The 26,398-nt window shown below is 37.3% G+C and overlaps 1 protein-coding gene across 8 annotated transcripts in view; it reads right to left on the bottom strand.

The window, feature by feature from the left end:
- The window catches only part of diaph2 (diaphanous-related formin 2), a 456,529-nt gene that overhangs the window by 187,760 nt on the left and 242,371 nt on the right, over positions 1 to 26,398 (bottom strand). For all 8 annotated transcript variants that reach the window (XM_081611702.1, XM_081611700.1, XM_081611701.1 and 5 more), the window contains 2 exons: positions 21,478 to 21,579; positions 17,968 to 18,062 (listed from right to left, as the gene is read on the bottom strand). In XM_081611702.1, the coding sequence (XP_081467828.1) occupies positions 17,968 to 18,062; positions 21,478 to 21,579 (197 nt within the window). The remainder of the gene's footprint in view (positions 1 to 17,967; positions 18,063 to 21,477; positions 21,580 to 26,398) is intronic.

Below are 26,398 nucleotides of genomic sequence, written 5' to 3'. Positions count from 1 at the left end.
GATTATACTTTATAACCACTAAAGACATTCCACAGAGCAGTAAAAATAAAACTTTTACGAGATTTCAATGATGAACGTGTTCTTTTTTCTGGCTTTTAAAACAAGAATGAAGGACAGGAGACAGAGAAACCTGGTGTTGTTCAGCCATTACTTCTAGTCGGATAGCAGGACTTATACTCTGAAACTGAACTAAAATTACTTTCAGGTTAGGGAAAACTTACAAATATGACAAATATTCACTAACTAAAGCCTGAGCAACTCAAACACATACAAGCAGGAGCTTCCTCGTTTAACTTAAAATGTCTCAAAAATTCAAGGGTGTGCGGTTGGTTTTATGACTCAAAATATAGTTTCAAACCCTAAAATACAATTTTAACTTTAAAAAGTTACTCCTATTTTTGTAAAAAGCAGAAAGCTATGATGAAAAATAAGTGAACGTCATTCTTCAGTGGAAATCCATCTTAAAACCTCCCTCTACCCACATTGAGACTCAAAAGATTTTTACATCAACCTTTTCACCTACAAAACTCCTGTTTAAATCCGTTTTATACATTATATAAATGTATAATAATTAATTATACATTGTGTTTTAGATGTTTTAGATATAAACATCTAAAACAGCAATTTCTGTGAACACCAGAATCAGTTCATCTTTACCTTAGAAAATACCAGTCCTACATGCAAGACTCATTCGCATTGATGTCAGAGAAAGTACAATACTTGCCTGTCTGTCAATTTTTTAATTTGCAGAATAACCCCATCACAAACACAAGTTAGATTGTTTGTGATCGTTATTCCAATTCCGAAAAAAAGATTTAAACATCATTTTGCAAAAATGCTCAGTCAATTCCCATTGATTTAAACACAACGGGTCATTTCAAGGACTCAGATGGTGCTTAACATCGATGGTGTTAAGCACCATCCCCCCCGCCCCCCCCCCCAGTTAGCTGCAGCTATCACTCCATATTTAAAATATGGTGAATGTTAGCTGAGGCACTGTCGGAGCCAAAACTGTGAAAGTCCTTTACTTGTGGAAGGGATGTAGCTGAGAGGGAAAAAAAGAGTATAAAAGTAATGAGAAACAGGATATGGTTGAGTAAACATTTGTCGAGGATGACAGTATCTGTAGGGCTTTTACTTTCATACTTTGATCTCTGCTGCTGTCAACCAGCTTCCTGTGAATCGAGTTCAGTTTCAAAGCATCTGCAGAGCCATGCCAAGTTAATGCAGGATGGAGCTGGGCACGCATAAGCCCAACACTTCAGAAAACTGTTTACAGGACTGAATAATGTGAAAATAGCAAAACACGTATTACTACTGAGCTGCAACACAGACTGAAATTCCCTGCTGCATTTTCAATATCAACATAAAAAAATTTGGAAGAAACTTAAGACATTTTGAAATGCAAAAATGTGTACCAGATTTTGAATTTTCAATATTAACTGCAAGAGCTTCTTTTTTTTTTCCCAGTTAATGTCTAATAGATGGTCTAAATAAATTGTGTTCATTTGAAAGGCTTATTAGAGATCTGCAACAAAGACAGACGAAGAGCCACATCTGCCACATGCTTGACAGATGCGTTTTTCCACTTTTAATTGATTTTCTACTTCGTTTCAGGAGACAGATAAACATGTGGTATTCTGCCCGTGCTTTGTGGCGGAGAACAACCAGCGACTGCCATCTCCCTGCCGTGACACCACAGCGGGATTCCCATGTGGCTCATGGGCAAAATGAGTGAACGATTCGGTTAGAATAAATGACAAAATAATGAGCAGCTGACAAGAGTTGTGAACACTGTCTAACCCGAACTTTTTAAACCACACATTGACAACTAGAACCCTAAAAAAACAAAAACATTTTTAATGAGATTTCGACTTCTTTTCGGTAACTAAAAGAAGTTACTGAAAGTTACAAAGTTTGGCCTTGTAGACAAACAACATTCGTCTCAAACAAAAGACCACCACCTAAAACCCTGTTTATTTTATAAAAACCTCACACCTATTTTTAAAAAAAACAACAACACTGTGGCTATCACATTGCTTTGGTGACATGCATTGTTATTTCTGCATTGGAAACCCTAACCCAGACATAAAGATACTAGAGAATACTGATGTCACATGCAGCAAAAGTCGTGGAAATACCTGCAGTTCCTTTTGTTTTGCTATCAGTGTCTTTGGCAGTTTTATTTTTTTTCTTTTCATAAATTTCCAAAAACATTTTTATTACATCCCTCTTAATCTACGTTATACTAAATCATTGGTAACGGCTTTTACAGTCTCATGGTTCATACAACATATAAAATGAAAACTTTCAAATCCCTCATTGTAATTTACACGTTTGACAAAAAATTCCTTTGATTCTTCCACCATCTAACTAAGAAGTGAGTTTCTCTAACCCTAAAGCACGGATCCAAAACATTAGTCCCACTAACGCTATGCCAGCACTGTATTTTGCAGAAGCTGAATGTAGAGCTAGAGCACTACGTTCAATCATGTCGATATCCACTATGTGTCAATGACAAAAAATTAGCTTCGCTGTTAGCGGTTTACAGGAAGTGCACTTTGCATTTGTAAACCATGTTTTTTGTTTTACGGATGAAAATTAGTAGCACGTCAGTAATATCTTACAGAATTAAATTTCAGGTTAATCAGATTCTTTATAATCTGTGGCAGATGTAATCTCACACATATTGAACAATGACACTGAATATAAAGGTGCTTTAATAAAGTATGAATCTGGGAGAGAAAAAAAATCTAGCCATCATTCGTTTCGCTGTAATAAATTTGTTTTCCTCTTTAACTGATCAGGATAAATGTGACAAATTATGGTGTAAAGAGTTTTGTAATGAAGTCAAAATTCAGACTGAATAATGACATTTTAAGAAGATGATCACAACAATTTATTCTGCATTTATTCATTTAAAAGCTACAGCTAAAAGTGCCCTGGTGTAGTGTACGATATTTACTAGATTTTGAAGGGAGATATTTATAATATTCATACTATGAACAATGTGCCATAGTTTCAACTGTATTTTACAAAAAAATGGGACGAGTACAATTGGATTTGTGTGATGAATCCCATATCATAAACTATCAGTGTCATGAAGACAGATGTTGTTAACTGCAACATGCTTCCAAACAAAAGGAGCAAAAACGCTGTCACCATTGATTTAGCCATGCATGCCAGTGTATCCGGCAAATGTTTATTACGTGACAAGTAACTGGGAACAATCGAAGCATCATTATGAAATGCTGCAGCGTTCAAAATGCTAAGACAAGTGACTATCCTCTACTTAAAAGGCAGAAAAAGGCTAACTAATCCAACAGTAGCTATTGCAGTTAAAATACAAAGTCTGCAACAACTGTATCCACCATTTTAAGTACAACATGCACACAAGCTGATGTTTACTGCCACTGAGCTAAAACACTGAAGTCTTGAAAAACAACAACAACAAAAAAGGCAAATCTTGTCTCAGAGGTAAGTACGGTAAACAATGAACATCAGTCATACATGTTGCAAAGTCTACAGAAATTACACCCCAGCAAAGCACCATGTCACTGTGAGCAAAGCTGCAGTGACAGACTGACAAGCAACAAACTGAGTGTGACAGATTTTAAAATCGTATTAAACTAAAGGAGAATTTCAGAGTAAGAGAAAGACGCAAGAACTGAGCAAGGGGAAAAACATGGTTGAGAGAAGGATGGGGGAGGGATTAATTTGAGTGTTTGGGCAGGAAAAACTGACATACTTAGTGTGACATTAAATTTGTCTTTAGGATATATGTAAAAAAAGAGAAGGTTTTTTTTTTTCCATGTGTGCACCTGAACTATTGCATATAAAATGGAAAGTGTGAAGTAGGATTAAGAATGAGGCTAAAAATAAAAATATGTGGTTTAAACATGAAAACAGATGAAACAGTTGGAGGCAGATGAGTAAAAAATAGAAAAAAACAAACAAAAGTACTCTGAAAGAGTAAATGAGTCACTTGAAGGATACTAGATACAAGCTTTATATATTAATTGAACATGAAACTCAACTTTTTATCTTTAGGAATCAATTCTGTATTATGTTGAGCTGTTTTTTTTTGTATTTTTCTTTTTTACCATTCTATATTAATTTAGGATAAAATCCCGCTATATGGCCAAAACTAATTTGGAAATAAACTTTTCAAGTTGGAGAAAGGTGGCGGCATTAGTCTGCGTAATTGTCCCTCATTTGTGCATATTCCTTCTATGCAATACAGTCATCCAAACACAAAGCCTGAATATGAGACTGTCAATCAAATAAGAAGAGAGCAAGCATGCAAAACAGTAATAGAAATTAATTTGTTTGTGGAGTCTTGCTGTATGAGAGTGTCTCTTTGATTGATGTGCCATCTGCCACAGAAACAAAGACACGGGAAAAATGAAAACAGAAAATATTTCTCTATCTTTTTTTCTCCATAAAGCACTTATGAAAATACAGCACCAATTCATGCCGGAGGAGGAGCAGAGTGGACTCCACAGAATAAAAATTTAACTACTGAGCTGTATTGTGCATTAACCTGCTTGTGTGCATTCCTATGAGTACGAGACTGTGTGTTGTGTGTTTTTAATCAATACTTAACCTGCGGAGGGTGCAACCAGCCTCAACCCTCTGGCTAGAGATGAACAGCTAGGTGGTGATGAGGTACGTGTAACACACCTTTGATTCTTGCCATCAATATCTGAAGCGTATTTCATATTACACCAGACTAAGCCTCGTCTTTCGTTAACCTGCATCTACTTTTGCCCTCACTCTGTTTATTCAACGCCTCCACCCCCTCTGCTTTCCCTTTATATTTCCAGCCCTACCAAATCCGCATAATGCATTTCACATTTCACTGTAAAATTTGCATTTGATGCAGAAGTGCTGTGTAGTGTGTGCCAAAACAAACCACAATTAAGCCCATGGGGGACTTGTGTTTTTCCTGCTTAAGCTCTAATCCAACATGCCCACACTTATCGCCATGTCCCACATGTGCACTTTTGCACTGTGAAAACGATGCCCAACAATGTGCCAGTCGGCCACAATCACCTGTTACAGATGTGAACAAAGGCTGGCATGAGTACCAAGGCCCCTGCAGCCAGCGAGCAGGCCACGTGTAATGACGGCGGCCATGCATATGGATGAGCGCGGCGCTGATGTGGGTGATTGACAAGAGAGATAAACAATAATAACAAGGCAAGGCCAGCTAAGAAGACTCCTGTGAGACCTGGTGGAAAGGTTGTTGCCATGGCAGGCCGAAGGCAGAAGATTGCAAAGTCAAAAGTTTACAACACTTGCACTCAGCTAGACAAAATACTGAGTAAATGCTTGGCTTTTTATCAGGTGTTATAAAACAACAATTAGACACCTAGACTTTGTTTCGCTTTTTTCTCATAAATGATGAAACAAAGTCCAATTTCCATCTTTTATAAGCATTTGAGATTACAAAGACTTGAATCTGCTTCAACCTTTCATGCAAAAACTTACGTTTCATTATTTAGCAGGTTTGGTCCAATTTAAAATACATGAAACCTGATTCAAACATTGTCTTAAGTGATAACATCTCACATGACTGCTTTGAGAAGGTTTGCAAGGCATTTTAAGCATGTTAGATGTATACATTTCAGGTTTGAGTATTAGTGAAACCAGTTTCTTAGAGATTTCAAAGTTCACATGTCGCCAATAAAAAACAGATACTGAAATGTCACCCTACTGAAAAGTAAGTCTAAAAACTATAACTACATGATTTTGTTGGGTCCCTTTTTGGATCAGACCAGTATGCTCAACAATCTGGGTGATATCAAGTTTATAATGGCAATTATTGGTACTTTCGGCAGTGGGGACAATTGAAATTTCATCCCCAAATATTACTATTAAGCATAAAGCGTGTCGGCAGGAGCAGCAGGAAGCAACAAGTGCTCTAAAGTTTCCTGGAAGGCAGACATGCTGAGCCTTTGGCTTGATTAAACCCAGTGGCCCAACACAACCAGACAACGTTAATCTGAGGACTTTAGGACAGACAGCTGAGTATGGAGGCTGTCGAAGCCACTTCACAAGCTCCTCGAGGTTACAGTTATCTCTGGTGATTGTACAACTTTTTCTAGCACATCTTTTCCTTCCACTAAAATTTCCATTAATATTACCCTGTTGAAATCTAGCTTCTTCGGAAACGTCTATTTTGTGGCCAAGCCTTAATGGAGGAGCATGTCAATGCCACGCATTATCTACCTGCAGGTCATAAAATGGCCATAGAAAACATGCTGTATAAAAGACCTTTTCATTGGTCTTTATGCACATTTAAGCTCATCTGAAAGAATTCTGAAAATAATTCTTTATAAAATGTCTTTATAAAATTATAAAACATTCAGAATGTTTTATAATTCTAAGGATCTTCAGAATAACAGCAATAAACACTTTGAATATATCTGAAGAATTAATATACGAGTTTCCCTTTTAAACTAAAGTAAATATTTGATGATATTCTAATTTAAAATGGATCTGAATTTCTAAGAATTTCAAGTAAATGATGGAATATGAAAGGAAATATGTATATTTTACTTATTTCAACACACACTGAAAACATAATCAGATATATCCTGATTTTGAGGGGTTAGGTGGGGAATTAATTGTGATTCCTGGAAAAAAAAGTATAAATACATGCAACCAAAAGAAAACACTACCATTTTTCTCTTATTCCAAAATAAAAATGCATTTTTTTAACCTCTGTGCAACAGAGGTGTGAAAAAAACAAAAAGAGGGAAGTTATTTTTTTTTACTACTCCATTAAAAAACTTAAGATTAAGTTTGATGACATGTTGAAACCAGTGTGGGTTTTGAATTTTGTGACCTATGAAGAGAAAAGTAAATCAGGATGTGTCTCTAAAATGTGCATAATTTCATCAGTCGCCCTAAATCAGTTACAATCATTACAAATCCCAGCCTCCAACCCCAGAAATCATCTCAATAACCCCAACATTGTATAACAACGCAAGAGGAAATATGCAATTTAATAAAAAGGGAGACTTGACACTTTTTACTTTGCATTTCTGTAATATATGTATTTGCACACAGCATAGGGCAATACTAATTACAAATGAATAACAGTGGTGCAGTGTTACTCATTAGCCTTTCCTTTTGAAAAGAAGATGGGGTAATATAAAATACACTGGCACACATTAAAGATTAAGAAGTCACTCTGATATTCTGCAAAACAAGCCCCAAGGGGCATATCATCCACCGACGAGATTTAGCTTACCACACACGCCAAAAACTGGGTGTGCTGAAACATTTAGTGATGACTCTTTCATTTTGGGCAGTCAAATCATGTGGCAGTAAAAAAAAAGGTGAATCTTCCATTGGCCTTTAAGTTAAAGATGTGCTTGTTTTATAACACTGCAAAAAAAAAATGACTGACTGTTGATGTGCGTGATTAAACTGGTATTTTACACCAATTCAAACATGCATGAAAGGGTAAAAAAAAAGTTTGAATTGACATAATATGCACCCCTTAAAGATAACTGGAAGCATAGTTGCATGAAAATTTCAGTAGGCTAAATTTAAATGGATAGCAAGTGACAACATAATGAAACACCAATATTTGCCTGGGGACCACAAACAGCTTACACATATTTGACAATCCCTCTAAAAACAACCATAACTACCTATTGTCATAGTTCAAACACTAAAAGTGCATTTTTCTTGCTTATTTCCCATCTTATATACTCAAGTCACTCCCCCTCACCACCTCCAATCTCGTCCCCATCCTCTTCCTCACCTCCAGTTTCTATCGTCCAATATTGTGAATGGTTGACCTCATAATACTTGAACTCATCCTTTCCACCTTGCCCTCATTTGCACACATTATTTGTTGTTCAAAAAACCTAAGATTTATCAAACTATTTCTACATGAAATGATCAGCAACATTTATGTGCCATAGTATTATTATACAATCTTAGAATGCTTTGTATTAACATATTTACACCAAGAATATTGTAACTATGTGAAGGTAATCAGTTAAACAATAGCCAGGCATCCACTTGGCCGCCATATATTACTTACATTAAATTGTATTATTAATTTTCTTGTGTCTTGTAATGTACTGTCCTCCCAGAGAAAAGATAGGCACCAAGAAGTGATGTGGATATGGACATGACTACCTTCACTGTGAGTATATTTAATTTCAGGGGAGAACCCAAGTTGTCAAGACTAAATGCAACCATTTATAAATATGTATTAACTTCAGCGTACTGAGGTTAACGGTGTGATGAGCTTTATTGTGACATTGTTAAATTAGAAATGAAATCTAACTGGACATCACAGAGACCCTGTGAATACTAAACTATGTATAACGCATGAGGACACGAGGACTTTGTTTGCTTAATGAAACTAGAAAAGCTTATTAGACCTAAAATAGCTTATTTGCCTGAGGGAGCATTAGAAGACAGTACAACATGTACTGCAGACAACTTAACAATTTCTATACTAATCACAAAGAACAGTTTTTTTAGACGTGCCAATTAAGCAACAAGGGAATGCGGAGCAGTCCAGCAGAACTACTGCACAAGGAAAATAGGGAAAATGCTGCAGGAGAAAGAAGAAGCTCTGAGAGCTTTGGGAGTATATTTGCAAACCATTAATCTGGACGCCTAAAACCCAATACCACTTAATCCGTTCTGCTGTACGTAAAAAAATCTCTCGAAGAATGCCTTCAGACACAGTAACATTATGAGTGATGCAAACATAATTCTGAACTTCTTTTTAAAAAGTCTCCTTCAACGATTGTCACAGATAACCGACCGTGTTTTATGATTCAGACTGGGACGCCAACTTTTGTTGTACTCTGAAGACTCAAGTTTAAAAGATATTTATGGTAAACAAATAACTTAATATGACATATTTAGCTTAAAAAAATTTGATTTTTGTTTGAAAGGAGTGAATAAACCAGTGCACAAATTTAAGAACTAGTATATAATAAATTAATATCCAGTAGAGAAGATCTGAACATCTAAGAATTTTTAAAGTCTGAAATAATGATCAACTCGGAGGTTCTGTTCTGGATAAAACAGCAAGAAAGCACAAAAATGTGCATCTCCTTGTTGCTGCCAAGTTCATATCAATGGCCACATTAACTGATTATTTTTCATGTTTGACCAGTTTTTTAAATGGTGATGGATAAATATGAAGGACATGTCAAATTCACACACTTGATCAACTGGTGCACACATTTACAACTTTACAGATAGAGTATTTCGCTGGGGTAACTAAATAACACAAAATATATACTTTAAAAAAATCCTTCATCCCATCATCTCTGACCTTGAATGGCTGCATCTCACTGTATGAGAGCAGTCAGCACATTGAAGAGTGATGAACAGGAGGTTTTGGACCGTGTCTGGTTCAGCTGAACCACTGCTGCAATATTTCTTCCTGCAGATGTAAGTAATGGAGGGACCAAAAAACTCCTTGTTCAGAGACTCTTGCCGACTTCTGATCACTTCAATTGGACAAATTTTCCCTGATTTCAAAACTTTGGCTGAAGTGGCGCTTGGAATCCCAGTGTAGCAGCAGAGCCTGGATTCAGCCTCCAGAAAACAGACATTTCTGGAGACATTTGATTGCACTGAAGTGAGTGAGCAAATTAGATCAAAACAAACCAGGAAGAAGGTTTGAGACTGCATATTCAGGCCATAGCAGGAGCATCTTTCATAATTTAAGTTAAATGGTTTCATTTAGTTGTTTATATGCAGAAAAAGGTTAGTGGTTTCACTGAGGAGAAAAAAGCACAGATATTCATCTGCTTGATGTGTGATGGCGTAATGTGGATTCTTTGTTGAATAAAGTCAACTGAATATGTCATATTTATCATTTAAAAACTTGACCAATTAACACAGATTTTTGACTGGACGTTTGCACAATTTCAGTCGACATTTCATAAGATGTTGGTTAGTTTCAACCACATTGTTATACTATGAAGATTTAACAAAGCCAGTGAGTGCATATCAATGCAGGAGATAGTTATTGAGATTACTAGTTAGACAAAATTCAGAGGGCCAACTCTAGGATCTCAAAGGATATGCCAGCCCAAAGCTGATAATCTTGTAAATAACGAACAAATCTTTTACCGTCATCTTACTGTTGCCAATTTCCGTAGTCCTAAGAGTGAGCTAACACAGGCAACTCAGTGCATTTGTATAAACTGATAACAGGAAAAACAGAACATATTTACAAGTGCTTCTTATTAATCTAGGCACTGTTTGGCCTCAGAGTGTTTAACTGGCAAGGACTGCAAGAACATGGGGACCAACTACCATCATCATGCCAGTAGAGGCGTCACCCTGGGGCAAACAGGCTGTGAGGGACTCCTGGAGAAATTCAAACAACAAAGGGGGAGCCAGTTTAAATCGATAACAGCAAGGTCATCTGCGTATAACTGTTGTGATTTAAACAGTACAAGAGGGAGGGTGATCCACACAGTCAGGATGCCACAAAAAAAAAAATACTTGGGGGCAAGCTGTCTTGTAATGCAAAACTACACAATGCTACCAAGGTCCTGAAGCCCAGAGCAAACAAGCTTGACTCTTTTTCTCACATGAACAAGGACCACAGGGCATTTCCCTCGGTTGTTCTGTAGCATACCAAAAAAAAAAAAAGCAGCTTTGTGAAACTGTCAGCTATTTAAAAAAGGACTTCTGACTTTTCTGAGGATCTAAGTGCTTTCACAGAGGCAATGCATGCTGTTGTCTTCCATTGTCTTCTTCATCTCATTGTTATACAGTGAGAATTTGATGAAGCTGACCTGGCATATGCAAGGGACCTCTGTCCATCAGCACCATGAATAAATACTGCAGGCAAATGAGAAACAGAGACAAAGAATGTGAAGGAGAGGGGTAGATTAGATGCAAATGTGTTGCTCACATGTTCAAGGAACAAACGCATATTGATTGTTTGCATGACAAATGACTACAGGGACTGAGAGAAAAAGTGGTAACTGATTCCTGAAAGCATTTGCATGTAGCGTATCACTGCCTGTATGCGTGATGAAAAAACAAAAACAAAAAAACAACAACGTGGAACTGCAAGGAATACATGGAGCATGGATGAATGGTGAGAGCCAAGACTGCCTGCAAGCATTCAGGGATGTGTACATCATCCGAGGTGTTGATGGGCCCTAATGCAGAATAAGGAGAGCCAATCAACTTCTATCTATCCACTCTGCCAGGGTGAAGCATCGTAGAGGTACTTCAAGGCCAACACTCTGCCACGTTCTGCTGACAAATCATTACATTAGACATGCCATGAAGAAGGAACATGATAAGATTGAGTTACAGAGTTTCAGACGCATCATGAACACCTCCTGGGTCCTCCATCTTTCCTTTCTATCCATGCTTTCCATTCATCAAATCCCTGCTGGTATGTCAAAATTTAAACTGTTGTGAATTTTAGTGGCTTATTTTGCTCAAGTGCTGGAGGAACAGTTAAGACTGACGTACTGATACTAGAGGACTGCCCATGAATCCAAGTCGAGGTGGGCGATATGGACTTTTATCACAACATTTCATGGTACTTCTGTGATAACGATAAAAATGATAAGCCATTCATCATTTCTTTTTTAGGTAACTCTGGGGTGGTAAATGCAAATGCAGCATTCATAGCACCACAAACACAAATACTGCTTTTGAAAAACCTTCCCTTTTGAAATGGGCTTCTTCACCATGCCAGAAGTTTGATTTATATCACTGAGCTGCTCACAGTAACCGGATTTAAGCATATTTATGAACTTACTGACATTTATAGATGCTGTGGAGAAAATAAAATAAAAAAAATAATGATAATACTGTCAGCTTTTTTCTTTAAACATCTTTCATTGGAATCTATTGAGACAACAATAAATCAAAAATCCTTCTGATTCTGATTGAGCTTTGTGGAATGTAAAATATCCAATATACAATCCAGCTCTGGATCATATGCAGGGGGAAAAAAAGCTGAGCTTTCAAACCAAAGTTTGACTGATATATTATTTGTTCAACATACCCAGTCAAAATTTTTAAAACAAAATTTTACACTACTGAGCAAAATATTAATCACGGATGAACAGTTTGAACCAGAACTGATCTTTGCTCTAATCATCTTGAATCGACCATCAAAGGCTCACCATTGGCCGGAAATATGTCTGCATTAAAGAGCCGGTGAAAGAAAGTGGAAAACATCAAACCGTGCTCTTCTAAAGTAGCTCAACCCCGACACCAAAGACCAGGCTCCGCTTTAGCCTTCCTACCACTCTGATCTTTGACGTCTTAGTGCACATTTTCGCTAATGTTTTCAAAGTTGTCTTGGCAGCGTTCTGAACCCCTGAGGGGTATTTGGGTTGAAGCAGCGGACTAACTGGGGGTCAGTTTTATTAATGTGTCTGTTAGTCATTAATTTGCATTTGTACTACCAAAATGAACAGTGAGAAAACAACATCTAGAATGATATTTTCTAACATAATAAAGTAAAAAATTACCCAGTCGTTCAAACTAACACAGTGAATGCAAATGTTCACCTGATAACAAATACAAGCCATATAAAAAACCAACAAAAGCATTCATGCCCCATAAATGTTTTCACATGGTGTTACATTTCAAATACAAACTCTATGTACTCCACTTGATTTGAGAATCCAACACTAAGCTGCACATAACTGTGAAGTTAAAGGAACATTATATATGGCTTTCTAAAATGTACTTACAAATATAAATGTGGAAATTGCAGCATGCAAATGATTTTGTAGAACCAGGTTTGTCTCAGTCTTTCTTACCATGAAATCTGACCGTCATCTCTGTTGCTACTGAAGGATGGTGGATTCTGGGGTGGAGATTGTGCATTCAGAGTAATGCAAAGTGTTAGTTCCCCCCCATACACAGCCTTTTGGATGTAGGCCATAAAAGTTTGAATTTGGTAAGAACAGCTTTTTATTTTTATTTTTTTACATCTTTGCCATTTCTCTTTTATGGCTTGAAGTAAACCACATTTTCCTGGCTCTCAAGAATGCCTCGTTTTGCCACTTTACCAAATAGGCCAGAACTGATAGTTGTCTTGTCAGCAGATTCTCCCAGTCGTGCTGTGAATGTCTCTGCAGCTCCTGCAGAGTTACAACGGACCTCTTGGCTGATTCTCTGATTAAAAAACAACAGTCTTCTGTGTTTCTTGACCTCTGTGAAGCTGTTTGTTAACTAATGTTCTCTAACAAAAGTTCTGAGATCTTCACAGAATAGCTGGAGTCCATGTAGGAGTATATGGCTTGGTGTGCCTGGGATTTTATTTAGGGGTATTAAAGTACTTGGACCTAGTATGTGCAGAGTTTTTAGATTTTTATTTGCGAAAAACAGTTAAAAGTCATGAATCATTGCATGAATCACTGCACTGTTCATTGTAGGCACTGTTTAGTTTATTACATATAATCCAAAAGAAACATATCAACGTGAGTTATTGCAATACAACAAAATATGATCAAACTAAAGGGTAGCACACTTTCGCAAGGGAGTACCTAAATAGCAAGAATTAAAAAAAATATATGCAAAAATAAATTCCAAAGTGCCCGCTGCGCCATCTGACCAAGCCAACCGTGACAATATGTCATCCCAGCGCCTTGTCTGTTGAAGGTTTTTTCGTTGTAGACCACTTGGTGTGAAACAAATTATGGAGGGGGAAAAAACAGAAGAAAGTGTAGATTTGACCTTTAGGGGACCTAGTGTCAGTTTAATTTAGGCTTCTTTTGTAAATCACTTAATATGATGCAAACTAATAAACAATCAGTGCTTTACCATCAGAAGCTTACTTTATTGCACGTTATACGTTTTTCAAACTGGATTCTTGCTTGTAATTTTAAGTATACACAATCACCCACTCCCTCTAATATTAGCAAGACTGTAAATTTAGTTCCTTTAAATATTTGCCAAGACAAGCATTCACACTCCTGTGTGTGTGCGTGTGCATCTGTCTATGTGGATAAATGGTGATTGGCGTGCGGCTGAAAGTGGGTGGTGTGGAGTGATTAATCAGCGTAATGAGTGTAGATGAGCACTGTGCAGATGGAACCCACACTCAGGACTGTGTCACCCAGCAGGGGGTCTCTTTGCTCCCCTTCTGAGCCTCTCTATAGTTTTAACTATGGCTGTAGCTGCATTTCATTGGCATGTGCTGCTTCTTTCCCCTGCCTAATTCGCGAGCTCATTTCAGCGTGATTCACATTTATAATCAGCTAATTCTTCTCTGAAAACCTATGTATACAATTAGTGGTATTTCTATGTAAATATAAATTACTCTTGTTAGCTTGGCTGCTTTCTCCTGCCAAAAATTATATTACAATGCTGTGTGTTGCCACAGATTTCAACCTTCAGGTAAAGCACATGGATGCATTCAAAAATATCACATAAATCATGCTGTGCCTTTAAATTTCACTTTGAAAGTTATGGATGCAATATATTTTTGACTCGACTTAAAGCAGTTTACAGGGTTCCTACAGACTCAAACACATAACCGGATGGTATCGTCCAGCCATCACACCGTTTAGAAAGGTTCTGTGTCTCAGAGTCGGTATCAGATTTGTACATCAACCCCAGAATAAAGACAAAATACCTTTTGAAAAAAAACGCATGAGCTTGATTAAAACATGTCGTTATCCACACTGATGCAAGCCCTAAAATGTCTCTTGATGCGGAAGAACCGATTACTCCAAATTAGGGTATCACTGGACAAAGATCATCAGTAAGGAAATCAGGTCCATCTATTCCTACGTTTGGTTTTAAAAGACATAAACTGAAGGAGTTAGGTTCAATTAAAACAAGTCCATAATTTGTATGGATATTGCAAATTTGACAATGGAAAAAAATTCAGGTTTGCATCTAATGAAACATGTTGACAAAAATGTATTTAGAATGTATTTTATGAAAAATACAAACTATTCAACATAAAATTTGACACTAATGCAGCTGAATAACAAAGATAATGGAGGCTGACACTGATGTTTGAAAATACATGTCTTAAATAATACAGCATCATAGTCTAATTACAATACTAACCACTATGAGAGAACAATGAAGGCCTTTTAGGAGCTAACAGAGCACATATGGCTATGGATTAGAAAAAAAAAAAAAAAAAAATTCTTCAGATGGTATAGTTGTCATACATACAAAAAGGCAGATATTTTCCTCATGCCTGGTCCTTCTGCACTGATTAGCGAACTCGTGTGGGCCTCCCACGTCCCTCTGGACTTTGTGACATTAGGTTTTTTCCACATTCTTTTGCTGACTCAATCACTTGCTCTCATAAGTCCCATCGAGCCTTCCGCTTTGTTAGAGGCTTCGCTGCCCTGATTCACATTTATTAAAGAGGGAAATGGGGGATGTGAAGGCAACAATGGAAAGCCTCCCAAAGTGCATGACTAGTGGTTTGAATATGGAAACAGTGTTTTTGTGTGACAATAGTTAGAAACCAGCAAAACCAGGGCTGTTTACTTGTTTCTAGACATAGGATTTAGGTTAAATTACTATTTTACAGTGACTTAAGATCTGCCATTGCAGCTTCTCTTTAATGTCGAACATGCTGGTAAAGATAAAGTTCAGGGACTCATTAGGTTGTGTTCTGGGAAGGTTAATCTTTATACATTCAGCTGGTAGAATAATTCAAACAAATCTTTATTAATGGCTGATTACATGCTATTCTCCTACTTCAATCTGTATCTTATCTTGTGTGTTTCTTTGTAAATTTAAATAACATATAATTTTTTTATCTTAAAACATTAAATATTTTATTTTTCTCAACTGTGTTTCTTTAAATTATAATTTCAGCTGCACATGAAGGTTTGCCAATAATGTTTTACGTGTAAACAATGACTTTTGCTGAATTAGACATTTTTTTACTTAAAATTTAAAAAAATAACACTGCAAGGTGTTAATATTTTTCTCATTATTATATAATTTGGAAACATAACAGGTTAGCATTTATAATAGAAAGACTCCAGAGTGAGTGGTGTTGAATGCTATCAGTAGTCTGATCAGGTTGGTGTAATGGCAGCTGTTTGATGGTGTGAAAGTGATGGAGGGGCTATTTATCTGGTGCTATGTCCAACAAGAGGCCAGGTGGGGATTGACTGGTGACACAGCTCTTCTGCTAGGACATATAGACCACAGGAAAAAAAGTTAAAGATGGAAAAAGTTCAACACCTTAACTTCCTTTCTCTTTCACAAAGAGAGGATGGGACCACTCTGTGCTTTTATGCTGATTACCTATATCCTGAAATTCACCTTTTTAGATCCCCGACGAAACATTTTGTTTCTTCAACTTATAATGGTGTGTGCAAGATTGGTGCACATTTGACCACATGCCAAAAAAATACTTTTTCTTTCCTAAAAAAAGGGTTTTAGAGCTTTTCTGATCCATTTTAGATAATAAATACAAAGGTTTATGATGGATGAAAGGAATGTAGTAAGGAACTAACAAGGTAGCAAAGAAAAGAACAAAGAAAATAACAGAATGAAGAAATAAATGAATGAAATAAGGAAGAGGAAGGAAGCAACTAAGAACAAAAACAGGAATGAAGAAAGGAACAAAGAAAGGAAAAGTAAGGAAGTACTGGATAAAGGAAGAATGGCATAAGGAACGAAGTTAGCAATGAAGAAAAGATCAAAATAAGGAATGAAGCAAAGAAAGGAAGGAAAAAAGCAATAAAGTAAAAAAACACAGAAAGGAACGAAGTAAGAACAAGGGAGGAAATTCCATTTCATCATCATAGGAGACATTAAATAAGTGACACTTTTTGGTGGGTTGGCAAAGTTACAGAGAAATATAACGTAAAATGTGCAGATGGAACCTTATCAGCACTGCGTAGAGTTTACTAAATAATTGGTCATTGTTGTGGTTGAAATGACATGGTTAAAATGTATTTAATAGTTATGACACTTTGGGGTCCTCTGGACTAGATAAAGCACAACATAAATATGGGCCATTTACCATTGACTATGCATGGAGAGATAAATGAGCTGGTTGGTGGGTGAATGAAGTAGTTTGAAAATACAAGTATCTTCCCATAGTCTACTTTCTTTACTGCACTCTCAGAACTTTTGACCTCAGAACTTTTGTTAGAGAACATTAGTTAACAAACGGCTGGAAGTAAATCGGTGTGGGAAAAAAATAAATGAGGAGTTGTAAAGGTATATGTGGGAACAGACATAGGAAACATTTACTATTTAAATGATTTTCACCAACTTAAAATCTGAAACTTGATCTGAACTCCTATTTGTAAAAAAAACATAATAATAAAACTGTAACACACAAAACACAATACATCACTGCCAGGATTTTAATAAAATCAAATCTCCTATTTGCAACTCGGCCCTGAAGTACACACCCCCAACTGATGAAATAAAACACAAACAAATACAGCATGGCTGTTTCAGTCACAAGGACAGTGGAAGAAACACTGAGGTTTTGTGCTACCCAGTGATGCATCTTCACCTCAGATGACCCCGCCCCATTTTCAATTAAGGCCCTCTGAGGCTGGAAAATATTCTCATATAAAATGAGAACAAAAACAAGTAGCCTTTAGGAAGCTCATCAATCACAGTTTAAAGACAAAAGCAAAAGAGGAGGGTGGAGCTGAGGAGACTTTGCCAAGTCTCGTCCTTCATCATCCATTATGAGAGGATGAATGGAGGAGGGAGGGGGTCTCTGCAGTCCACCAGAGAATGAAAAGGCTGACTGAAGCCAGAAAAACAACCCGAAGCAGGTTAAAAATAGGGTCGCAAAGCAGCTCACCAGACACTGAAATTCAAAAATTATCTTCTCATATGAGCACATTTTTCATTTGCGCACATGCACACAGACGTTTACAAAAAAAAAAAAAAGAATATGTCTGTGAGAGACAGAGAGTAAGAGATTGTGTGAAAAAAAAGCTAACACACCACAGTGAGCATCCGTCTTACCTGGATGAGTGATTCACTCAGTCTTTCCTCGTCTACCTCCAGCACAATGTCCCGGATCTCTTCATAAGGCAGGCGGAACGAGCCCAAGAAAATGGCTGTTTTGATGTAGAGAGAAGAGAGTCATTTCCTCACTTTTTTTTTATTAGACTGCAGAGTTCACACTGACATTTTGGCACTCATCACTCCTCAGACAAAACGATCACAGACCATCCTTCCCATTTGGAAAAGCTGTGCTACCTGACAAGAACCGCAAAGGAAAACATCAATATTCACCTGTGAGGAGTCAATTTTTGTTTATTCTTTTTTTTTTTTTTTTTTTTTACAAGGGCAATCTAAAACAGAAACCCAATAAAAAATAAGAGCGACAGTTGCAGCTGAGCTGGCCGCTCCTGAAAGCAACATGTTTTTGTTTGGGTGGATGCGAAAGGGGCGCGATGTATTTGCCTCAAGGGGAAGCCTGGTGGGTGTTTCACACTCCAGGTGGGGAGGGTACACTGGAAATTGGAGCTGATGGCATATCCAGGTGGAAGTCACAGGTGGAGCTTTCGTAATGAGTTGGAAGAGAGTCACTCAACAGCTGCCATACAACTGTAGCAGTGGGACCTGATGTCTGTATCTCACAAGAAACTAGAAAAGAAGCTTGTTTTCCCCTTTCTGTTTTATCCCTCATAGTCATTTTTTTAAACCTACTACTTGCTGTATTTATGAGCTTTTATTAGAACAAAAAACGTGCACGATGTTAACACTGTGACTCCATGATGCCATGTTCTGGCTGGTTAGATGCCATGACCGTGTTTGTGGGCTGTCACGTTGCACTTGTTGGACTATTTCCTGGATTCTACACCAATTGTTGCCAGAATGGGAAAAGTTTGTGTTGCAATCATGTTTCCAACACATTTTTGATGCCAAGAAAAGCTTACAGTATTTTTAATCCTTTTTAGCCATTTTTTAAAAGCATAAAAGATAGAGGATCACTATGAATTTATGGCAGAAATTGCAACAAGGGTTAGACTTTAAACATGGAAATTGCAAATTGGAAAAACCAGACAGGATGGATGAATGGCAACTCAACCGAACAGTGTATTCATCCGTCTGACCATCTTTTCTGGTCTTCTTGTTGCAGGTTTCGTGTGTAAACGCTTAACCTTGAAAGTATGAGATATGAAAAATGTGAAGAAAACCCTGATTCTGAGATGATGCGCTACAAAAGATAGCACGTTCATATCAAATTTGCAAATTTGAGCATTTGCAAATGTGAGCATTTGCAAATTTTGTCATTGCACTTGTGTATGTTTTTGACAGGGCTGATAGGTGTCAGTGCCAAGTCTGAAAACCAATCCGACAGAGGGGTTTCGAGTTTTGGCAGGAAGGAAAAAATAAGCGTTAAAGTTCCCACCTTCACAAAGGAAATGGGCGGGAATCTTGTTGTCGTACACAAACCACACAGCTCTCCCGAGTCGCCTTGACAAACACTACCGCAACATAAATCATTTTCATTGCCTACCGCTGAACCTGGCAAGCTCTCTTCTCAATTCTGATGTGAAGGTTCAGTGACTGGGATGGGTGGTGGGATAACGTGAGTGATTGTCATGTCAGTGCCACTTTATGTATCATGGTAAAATGATTATGCAAACTGCTATCGGGTAAATTGTGTCCATCTGTCTCCAAAAACCTTCCCTCAGCGCTGTCAGCAAGCTGCAGTATGTGGCTGACTGGTGACAAGGCCCCAAATAGGACAAAATACACACTGTTAAACATGGAGTAGTTTACTGTAATCAAAAATCGTTTTTTAAATGCTGAAATACAGATCATCCCCACATGGTAATGTTTCTGTCATCTTATAGATCTGTTCAGTTTTTGCTTCATTGTTTGCTCAAGTTTAAAAATTTCAGGTCAGAAAACACATTTTAATATCCACTAATATAAAACAAACTGATTTTCATATAGTATTTGCTATAACTGACAGGTAATCTTGTGCATCCGACTCTCCTTCCGGATCATTTTTTAAATTTAGAAAACATTTTTAATTACGTTTAGTTTAAGGCTTTAATCGGTAGTGTGGACGGATCGTTTGTTACAGTCCCCACATCCAACATGACTCCTTGAAAGATATGTCATTTATTTCTTGCAAAAATGTAGACAAAATAATCAACAATTCTAAAAATCACCAAGCTTTTCAAAATGTAATAACTGCATATTTTCATTCTGGTATATTCTTACTGCTCAAAGAAAAAAAACTAAATTGACTTAACTTATAATTTACAGGAATGCAACACTAATGTTTCTACCTACAACCTATTTTTTTCAAGCATTTTTAAGAATCGGATTTAATCCCAAACTTTAAATGGGCCGCATCAACACTTACATTTTGCTTTTTTGTTTGAATTACTCATCTTCTACATAACTCAAATGAGCATAAATGTGGTTATAGTTTTCATGAGAGGAAAGGGAATTAATTTATTTATGTTGGACTCCTCCCCATTTGTAGATGGTTTTTGTAGGGCTTATCTAATAGTCAAAAGACAATACTGCTTGGAAAGCTGAAAGACCAAGGCACTATGCTACTTTACACGCTATTGGCTGGCATCTGCAAATCAGCCAATCCATGAGCACCATTTCTTTCCTTGGCACTGATTGGCTGTTCCCTTATTAGTTGAAATAAGGGAAACTTTGAACGTTAGCTTCTGATGTAGTCCTAAGGCAAATTCAACTGTGTATTAATGAATATTAGGGGTATTTGGTGTTTAAACTCTTAGCAGTTATAAGCATTTTAAAAGAGGGTTTGAAGAATTTACAGATTTTGGCTATTCTTCAGAAAAAAATAATGACATGCAAAGTGAAGTTTGGCATATGAGGCTCATTAAAAAATTGTACGTAAACAAGTACACCATTTTACATTGCAAGATTTGACACATGGAGTTTTTGTGCCTACTTCATTTTTTTTTAAATATATTTTTCAAACCTGCTTAATAAATTACACGGTGGGCTGTGTGGTTAGATTAAAATTGTTTTATAACACGGTAAAGACCAGATCTTTTACACTTCAAAAGCAGAATGGGGAATTTTTTTAATCATCTTTTTTATATATATATAACTTTATATTAGCATCCAGCATTAACTGAAAGCTTGCAGAAGTCTGCTTGGGCTTTAAACACCCACATGGAGCTCAAGCAGTCAAATCTGTTAAGAATTGCTTTGCATAATCTGACACACAAGGCTTGGAAAAAAGCTATATGCACTTAGTTTGACTGCTATATTATTGCCAAAAACATCTTCAGGTTCCCACAAAGGGCTCAATAATTCACTATCCTAACATAGAGGGCGTTATTATAATAGTTTTTTAAAAAATATTATTATTATTATTATTATCCCACCAGCAGCTGCGTTTTCCTGCTCGTGGGAATATAAACAGCTGCATTGTGGAAAAAAAAAGAAGCACTGAACTTTCTGAGATGAAAGATGATTGTAAAGAACGATGCATGAACCAAACAGAAATCTAAGGATACTTACAGAGGTTCTGTGCTGTTTTGGGATCCAGGATACGAAGTTCCTTTGCCTTCTTCTTGAACTGTGGTACTCGGTCATCTGTCTCATCACTCACTTCTTTTTTCACTGCAGTACAAAAAAAAAAAAAAAAAAAAAGTTTTAAACAACTGGCCAGCTACATGATATGCAGTGGATTGCAGCAAAGGTAATGTCTTGATGAAGTCTACTAATAGGTCACTTTTATACTAATTGACATATTATCAGTTGAATTGGACTGAATAGTTTAATAATTATGGTCGAATTGAACTGTATGTAATTCATCCATCTACATGTCTGAATAGAATAAAAATAAAGATGCTGCCTTTAAGATCAGACAGACAAGACGAGATAGATTTTGCCACAAAGTACTTCAATTATCTGTTAGTTTTGATAATTATCCTGTAGGATTAATGAAAACAAAAGGTGCACTTTCTCAGAAAGTGATTTACATGCAAGACCAATTAAAACAAAAACTTTTTGATTACAGACATGTTTTTGAATTGACAGGTGTTCAGCAAACAGACGCAGCTGAAGATGCTTTTCACAGGGTACGGACTGAACGCTTGGTCGACAGAAAAAGTGTGATAGTTAAGAAGTGCACAGGGAACTGGGACAAGATGCGCCCTGAGAGGAATGTAAAGAAAAGTTCACTCAAAGGATTGGAGGAGATTCTCAAAATGTGGAATGAGGTTACAGTCAGATGTATTTGGGAGATGAGGTACAAATATTTTGTAAAATAAGTTCTCCTCATCATCACAACGGGATCCCTGCCGGAGTGTGGAGTCTGTTTTTAAGAATTACATTCACTTCCAAAGTTTGATGAAAATAACCGTTTACCCCCTTCAAATCCAAGAAAAATGTCAAAGTTCACAAAACTGCTTCAAAAATAAATAAACCGACTTGCCGCACAGCCCGTCAGCACAAACTCTTCTGTATTTACCCTGAAATAACATCAAGTTTATGTAAAAGCCCTCTTGTCCATGTAGGATGTAGACAGCGGCAGGACAACGTTTTAAAGCAGAATTACAGAACTGAGGAAAGTTTAATTTCCCACAATAAAGAAGGAGCGATATGAGAAAGAAGCCTCCTTAGATCCTTCGTTCTCCCCTGACGGTTTCTGTGAGGAAGCACACTTTGTTGCTAATCATCACAACTGCTCTGTTTAAGCCCAAGGTGGGAGTCTCAGAGGAAATCTAGAACAAACAATCTGCTCCCTCAGTGCTGGCTTGCATATTTGAAGAAAGAATCAAAGAGGCAACATCTCCTGGGCACCTAGAAGAAGGAACGCTTAAGGCAGCTACCTAACTCTGCTGAGCACTGTCAACATATCACATCAGGGATGTAGTTATTTACAGTGTTAAGCAATGCTAAATTGCAAGTAGGTTTAAAATGATGAAACAGATAGATTCGCAGATGATTTTTTTTTTTTTTTTTGTCAGAATGCTAAGATGCTCCTTCAGGAGACCTCAAAACGTCAGGACCCCGACTTTAATCCAGATCCGACTGTAATGCGAGCTGCATGCTTTCCCTTTCTGACAAAAGCTACACGGGGAGAGGAGGGACACGAGAATCGAAATGTGTTTCAAGTAGATGTGGAAATCCAGGTTAATTATTAAATGTAGGAACAATGCAACCCACGTATTGCATGATTCATCGTGAGAGATGCGTGTCAAACCGTTTCTGCTGTTGTTGTCAAAGTTTATCAAAGGATCTATCCTTCGACCAAAATGAATGCAAAGTATGAAATTTAAACGTAAAAAAAGTGAAGTTAAAGTTGAACAAAAGTTAGGTAGTAAAACATTCTGATTTAGGTAGATTGAAACAACACCACTGTGACTGAGCAAGCACATTAATTCATTGTGGAGACACTCCCTGCCAGTGGCCTCAGCATTCCCTCCTACACAGCCAAACTGCTCAGGAACAGCTTAAGGGAAAGGCAAAGGGCCAAGTGATTATCTGGCCTCTAAACATATCAGATTTCAATCCAAATCAACACCCACAGACTGCGTCAAAACAAGTTCTACCAACGGAAGCTGCATTCTGCGACCTGCAGGACCCAAAGGAGCTGCTGCCCAGGCCTGCTGCCAGATACCAACAGAGGTCCACTAAATCAACGGGGTTCCCCTTTCCTGTTATGTCATTTTGACGGCGCGTTTCAACGCAGAAAACAATCTGCTTGCACAAAGGCAGCTCAGAATAACAGGAGATCATTGAAAAAGTCAGTTATTTCACTATTTCAACTCCTTAAACCAAAGGATAACAAAAAAAAAAACAAAGATTCCTAGAAAAGCTATGTTCTTGTAACATAATGACAATTATTTATATATTATACATATTACATTTATAAGCATTTAAGACCATTTTAAATCAAAAAAGGCTTTTTATGGTTTACACAATCATAGGAAGACTACTGACTTCACAGTTGTCTTAACAGATGATTTCCACCAACCAGAAGGGAAAGTCACAAAATATAATAGATGAAATTAGTCGTCCATTTACAGAATGTTGTATTCAAGCCGACTCATAGAAACTGAGTGGAAGGAAAAAGAGAAACAGGATTTGTATTAGAGGATCAGTAGATGCATACATGTGAAAGTGCCAGCGTTCTCATTTACTTTTAAACAGACAATTAATATCCAGCTGCTACATTTGGATTATTATTTTTGTGTGTTGCACCAAGTGGAAACCAAAACTGAGGACAGTTTATAGTTGCTTAGTTAGTTTTTGTTAGTTTTTGTTCAGCTGACCAAGGTAAATGCTAATGCGCACTTCATTTCTGTGCAGAGGGTCAAAGCAGGTCTGCAGTCTAACCAGTTGTGCAAGTTCTTTGTTTTTACAGTGTGAAAAATGAAACACTAAAGGAACAGATGTTTCTGGTTTGGACACCAATGCCCTAAGCTTTTCATTTATGTTTGGCAGCACCCATGTGCGGTGAAACAAGTTTGTACTGTTTCATGTGTATTGTTCAATCAAATTAGATTGTGACACTGAAGGTGTATTATGACTTTATAATACCTGACAGTGTTAGGTACTTAAAGAAAATATCAGCAGGTTAGGCTTTTTAAAGATCGGCATGAAAACTGCAATTGGTGCACTTCCCTCAGAAACAAGCAAAATATTACAAGAACTTTAAATTTCTCAAATTTACTAAAAGACTATGCACTAATAACCCCCTTGATTTGGAATAAAAATTAAACTTCTTTGGTGATAACCCTACAAAATCTAAACTCGAGCTAAAAGGGGGAAATTCAGCTCCTTTTAATAAATTATTATCTACATTCTCTATTATCCATTTACTGTACAGCAACTTTGATCTCTCATCATGATACTTTACATTCTCACCAGGGTGCTCTCAGTATTCTGGTGTTCGCCCTTGCCTGAAGGCCCCCATGCTGTACATAGTTAAGGAGAGTGCCTTTAAAACCCATAATGAACCATTATTTATGATGCTAACCTACACATCTCAGAGCTCTCCTGCTGGGAGTTGAACAATTGGCATCAGAAGGCTGGCCGCGGCGAAAGTTTTCTGCCGGTTGACTCAATTATGCCACGAGTCACATGTGTTTCCTCTGAGTGCTGCATGTGGACTGATGGGCCCTGGAGGGCTTGCACACATTTCAAGCTGCCACACTAGTCAGAGTCCCAGGTGTGTGGAGAGGATGAATATAGGTGGCATATACCCAGATGGCTGGCCACAACAAAAAAGCTTTTAAAGTTTTAGAAATGAAAACAAAACACAGAAGTTTGCAGGCAGTTCCTGCAAATCCTCTGCTCAGGAGAAAGTTTTTCCTTTTACTAGAAATAGAACTTTGGACATGCTTTCTTTAAGGCTTCTTCAGTCCTAAAAGGCTTAACCCAAATGACATTGTAGGTCCGCAACAGCTGATTGAAGTCCTTGCCAATATTAAGACGTGTTCTTCTAGTCGTCCAAAGGCTGAAATGTAATACTGTGAAAACAATGCTGTCCCTCATATTTGTCAGCAGAATCTCTCCAGCAGTCACACAATGGAGACACACTTGAGTCTGGAAAAATCTGGGAACCTTGTGTCCAACAAAGCCTTTTAGTATGGATTTATTATTTATCAGACACAAACAAAATGATTAGAAATGCCGATTGAAAAGAAAAGGAAAGCTGATGCATCCAGTTCACAACGCAAACAACACTGGGCTTACATAAAAGACTGGAGCAATATTTGAAAAGCGAACACACATTTTTTGTTTTCACAAATGGATACAAGTTTTTCTATTGGCATGGGTATTTGTCGTATTGCTCATTTCTGGAACTTTATTTTGTCTTGCACTAAAGACAAAGTTAAAAATATTTTTGGAAAGAGAAATGCAATAATAAAACAGCAAGTTGTAGTTTTAGCGTCAGGGTGATGCGTTTTAAGAAACAGAACAAAAAAAGTTCTCTATAGAAAAAAAAACAACTTAAAAATACATGAAGAAAAGCTTCTGGTGAGCATAAATGTTACACATTTTACTATCTTGGGGGGCGGTTAAAGATTGGTCTGTGCCAAGGGGAGTCACCAAATTGTTAAATTGTAATGAAAACACAGATGAATGCTTGACAGGGAAAAAAAACAATTTTGGCTTATTAAGAAGGATTTGGTATTCATCTCTGTGGGCCTTGGATTGAGGTACACCCATGGGAAACTCTATGATAACAAGAGTTCTCCAACACTTGGACATCCAGTCTGTTTGCTGGCCCAGATTCCTTATCCTGGTCGCCTTCCATGAGATATCTCCCTCAAGACGTCCATAAAACCCAGGGCATTAGGAAGCTAAACACTACCACATGTTCACTTCCGGACACAGACTCCTCGGCTGAGCCCCGCCACCAGGCACCAGAAAATGAACAGGCCTTGAAAAGAAATAACAGAAAACTGCAGATGACAGGTCTTCA

The sequence above is a fragment of the Poecilia reticulata genome, chromosome 10, assembly GCF_904066995.2.
Source record: "Poecilia reticulata chromosome 10, P_reticulata-male-v2, whole genome shotgun sequence".
NCBI lineage: Eukaryota > Metazoa > Chordata > Actinopteri > Cyprinodontiformes > Poeciliidae > Poecilia > Poecilia reticulata.
This window is presented reverse-complemented; position numbering and strand designations above follow the sequence as displayed.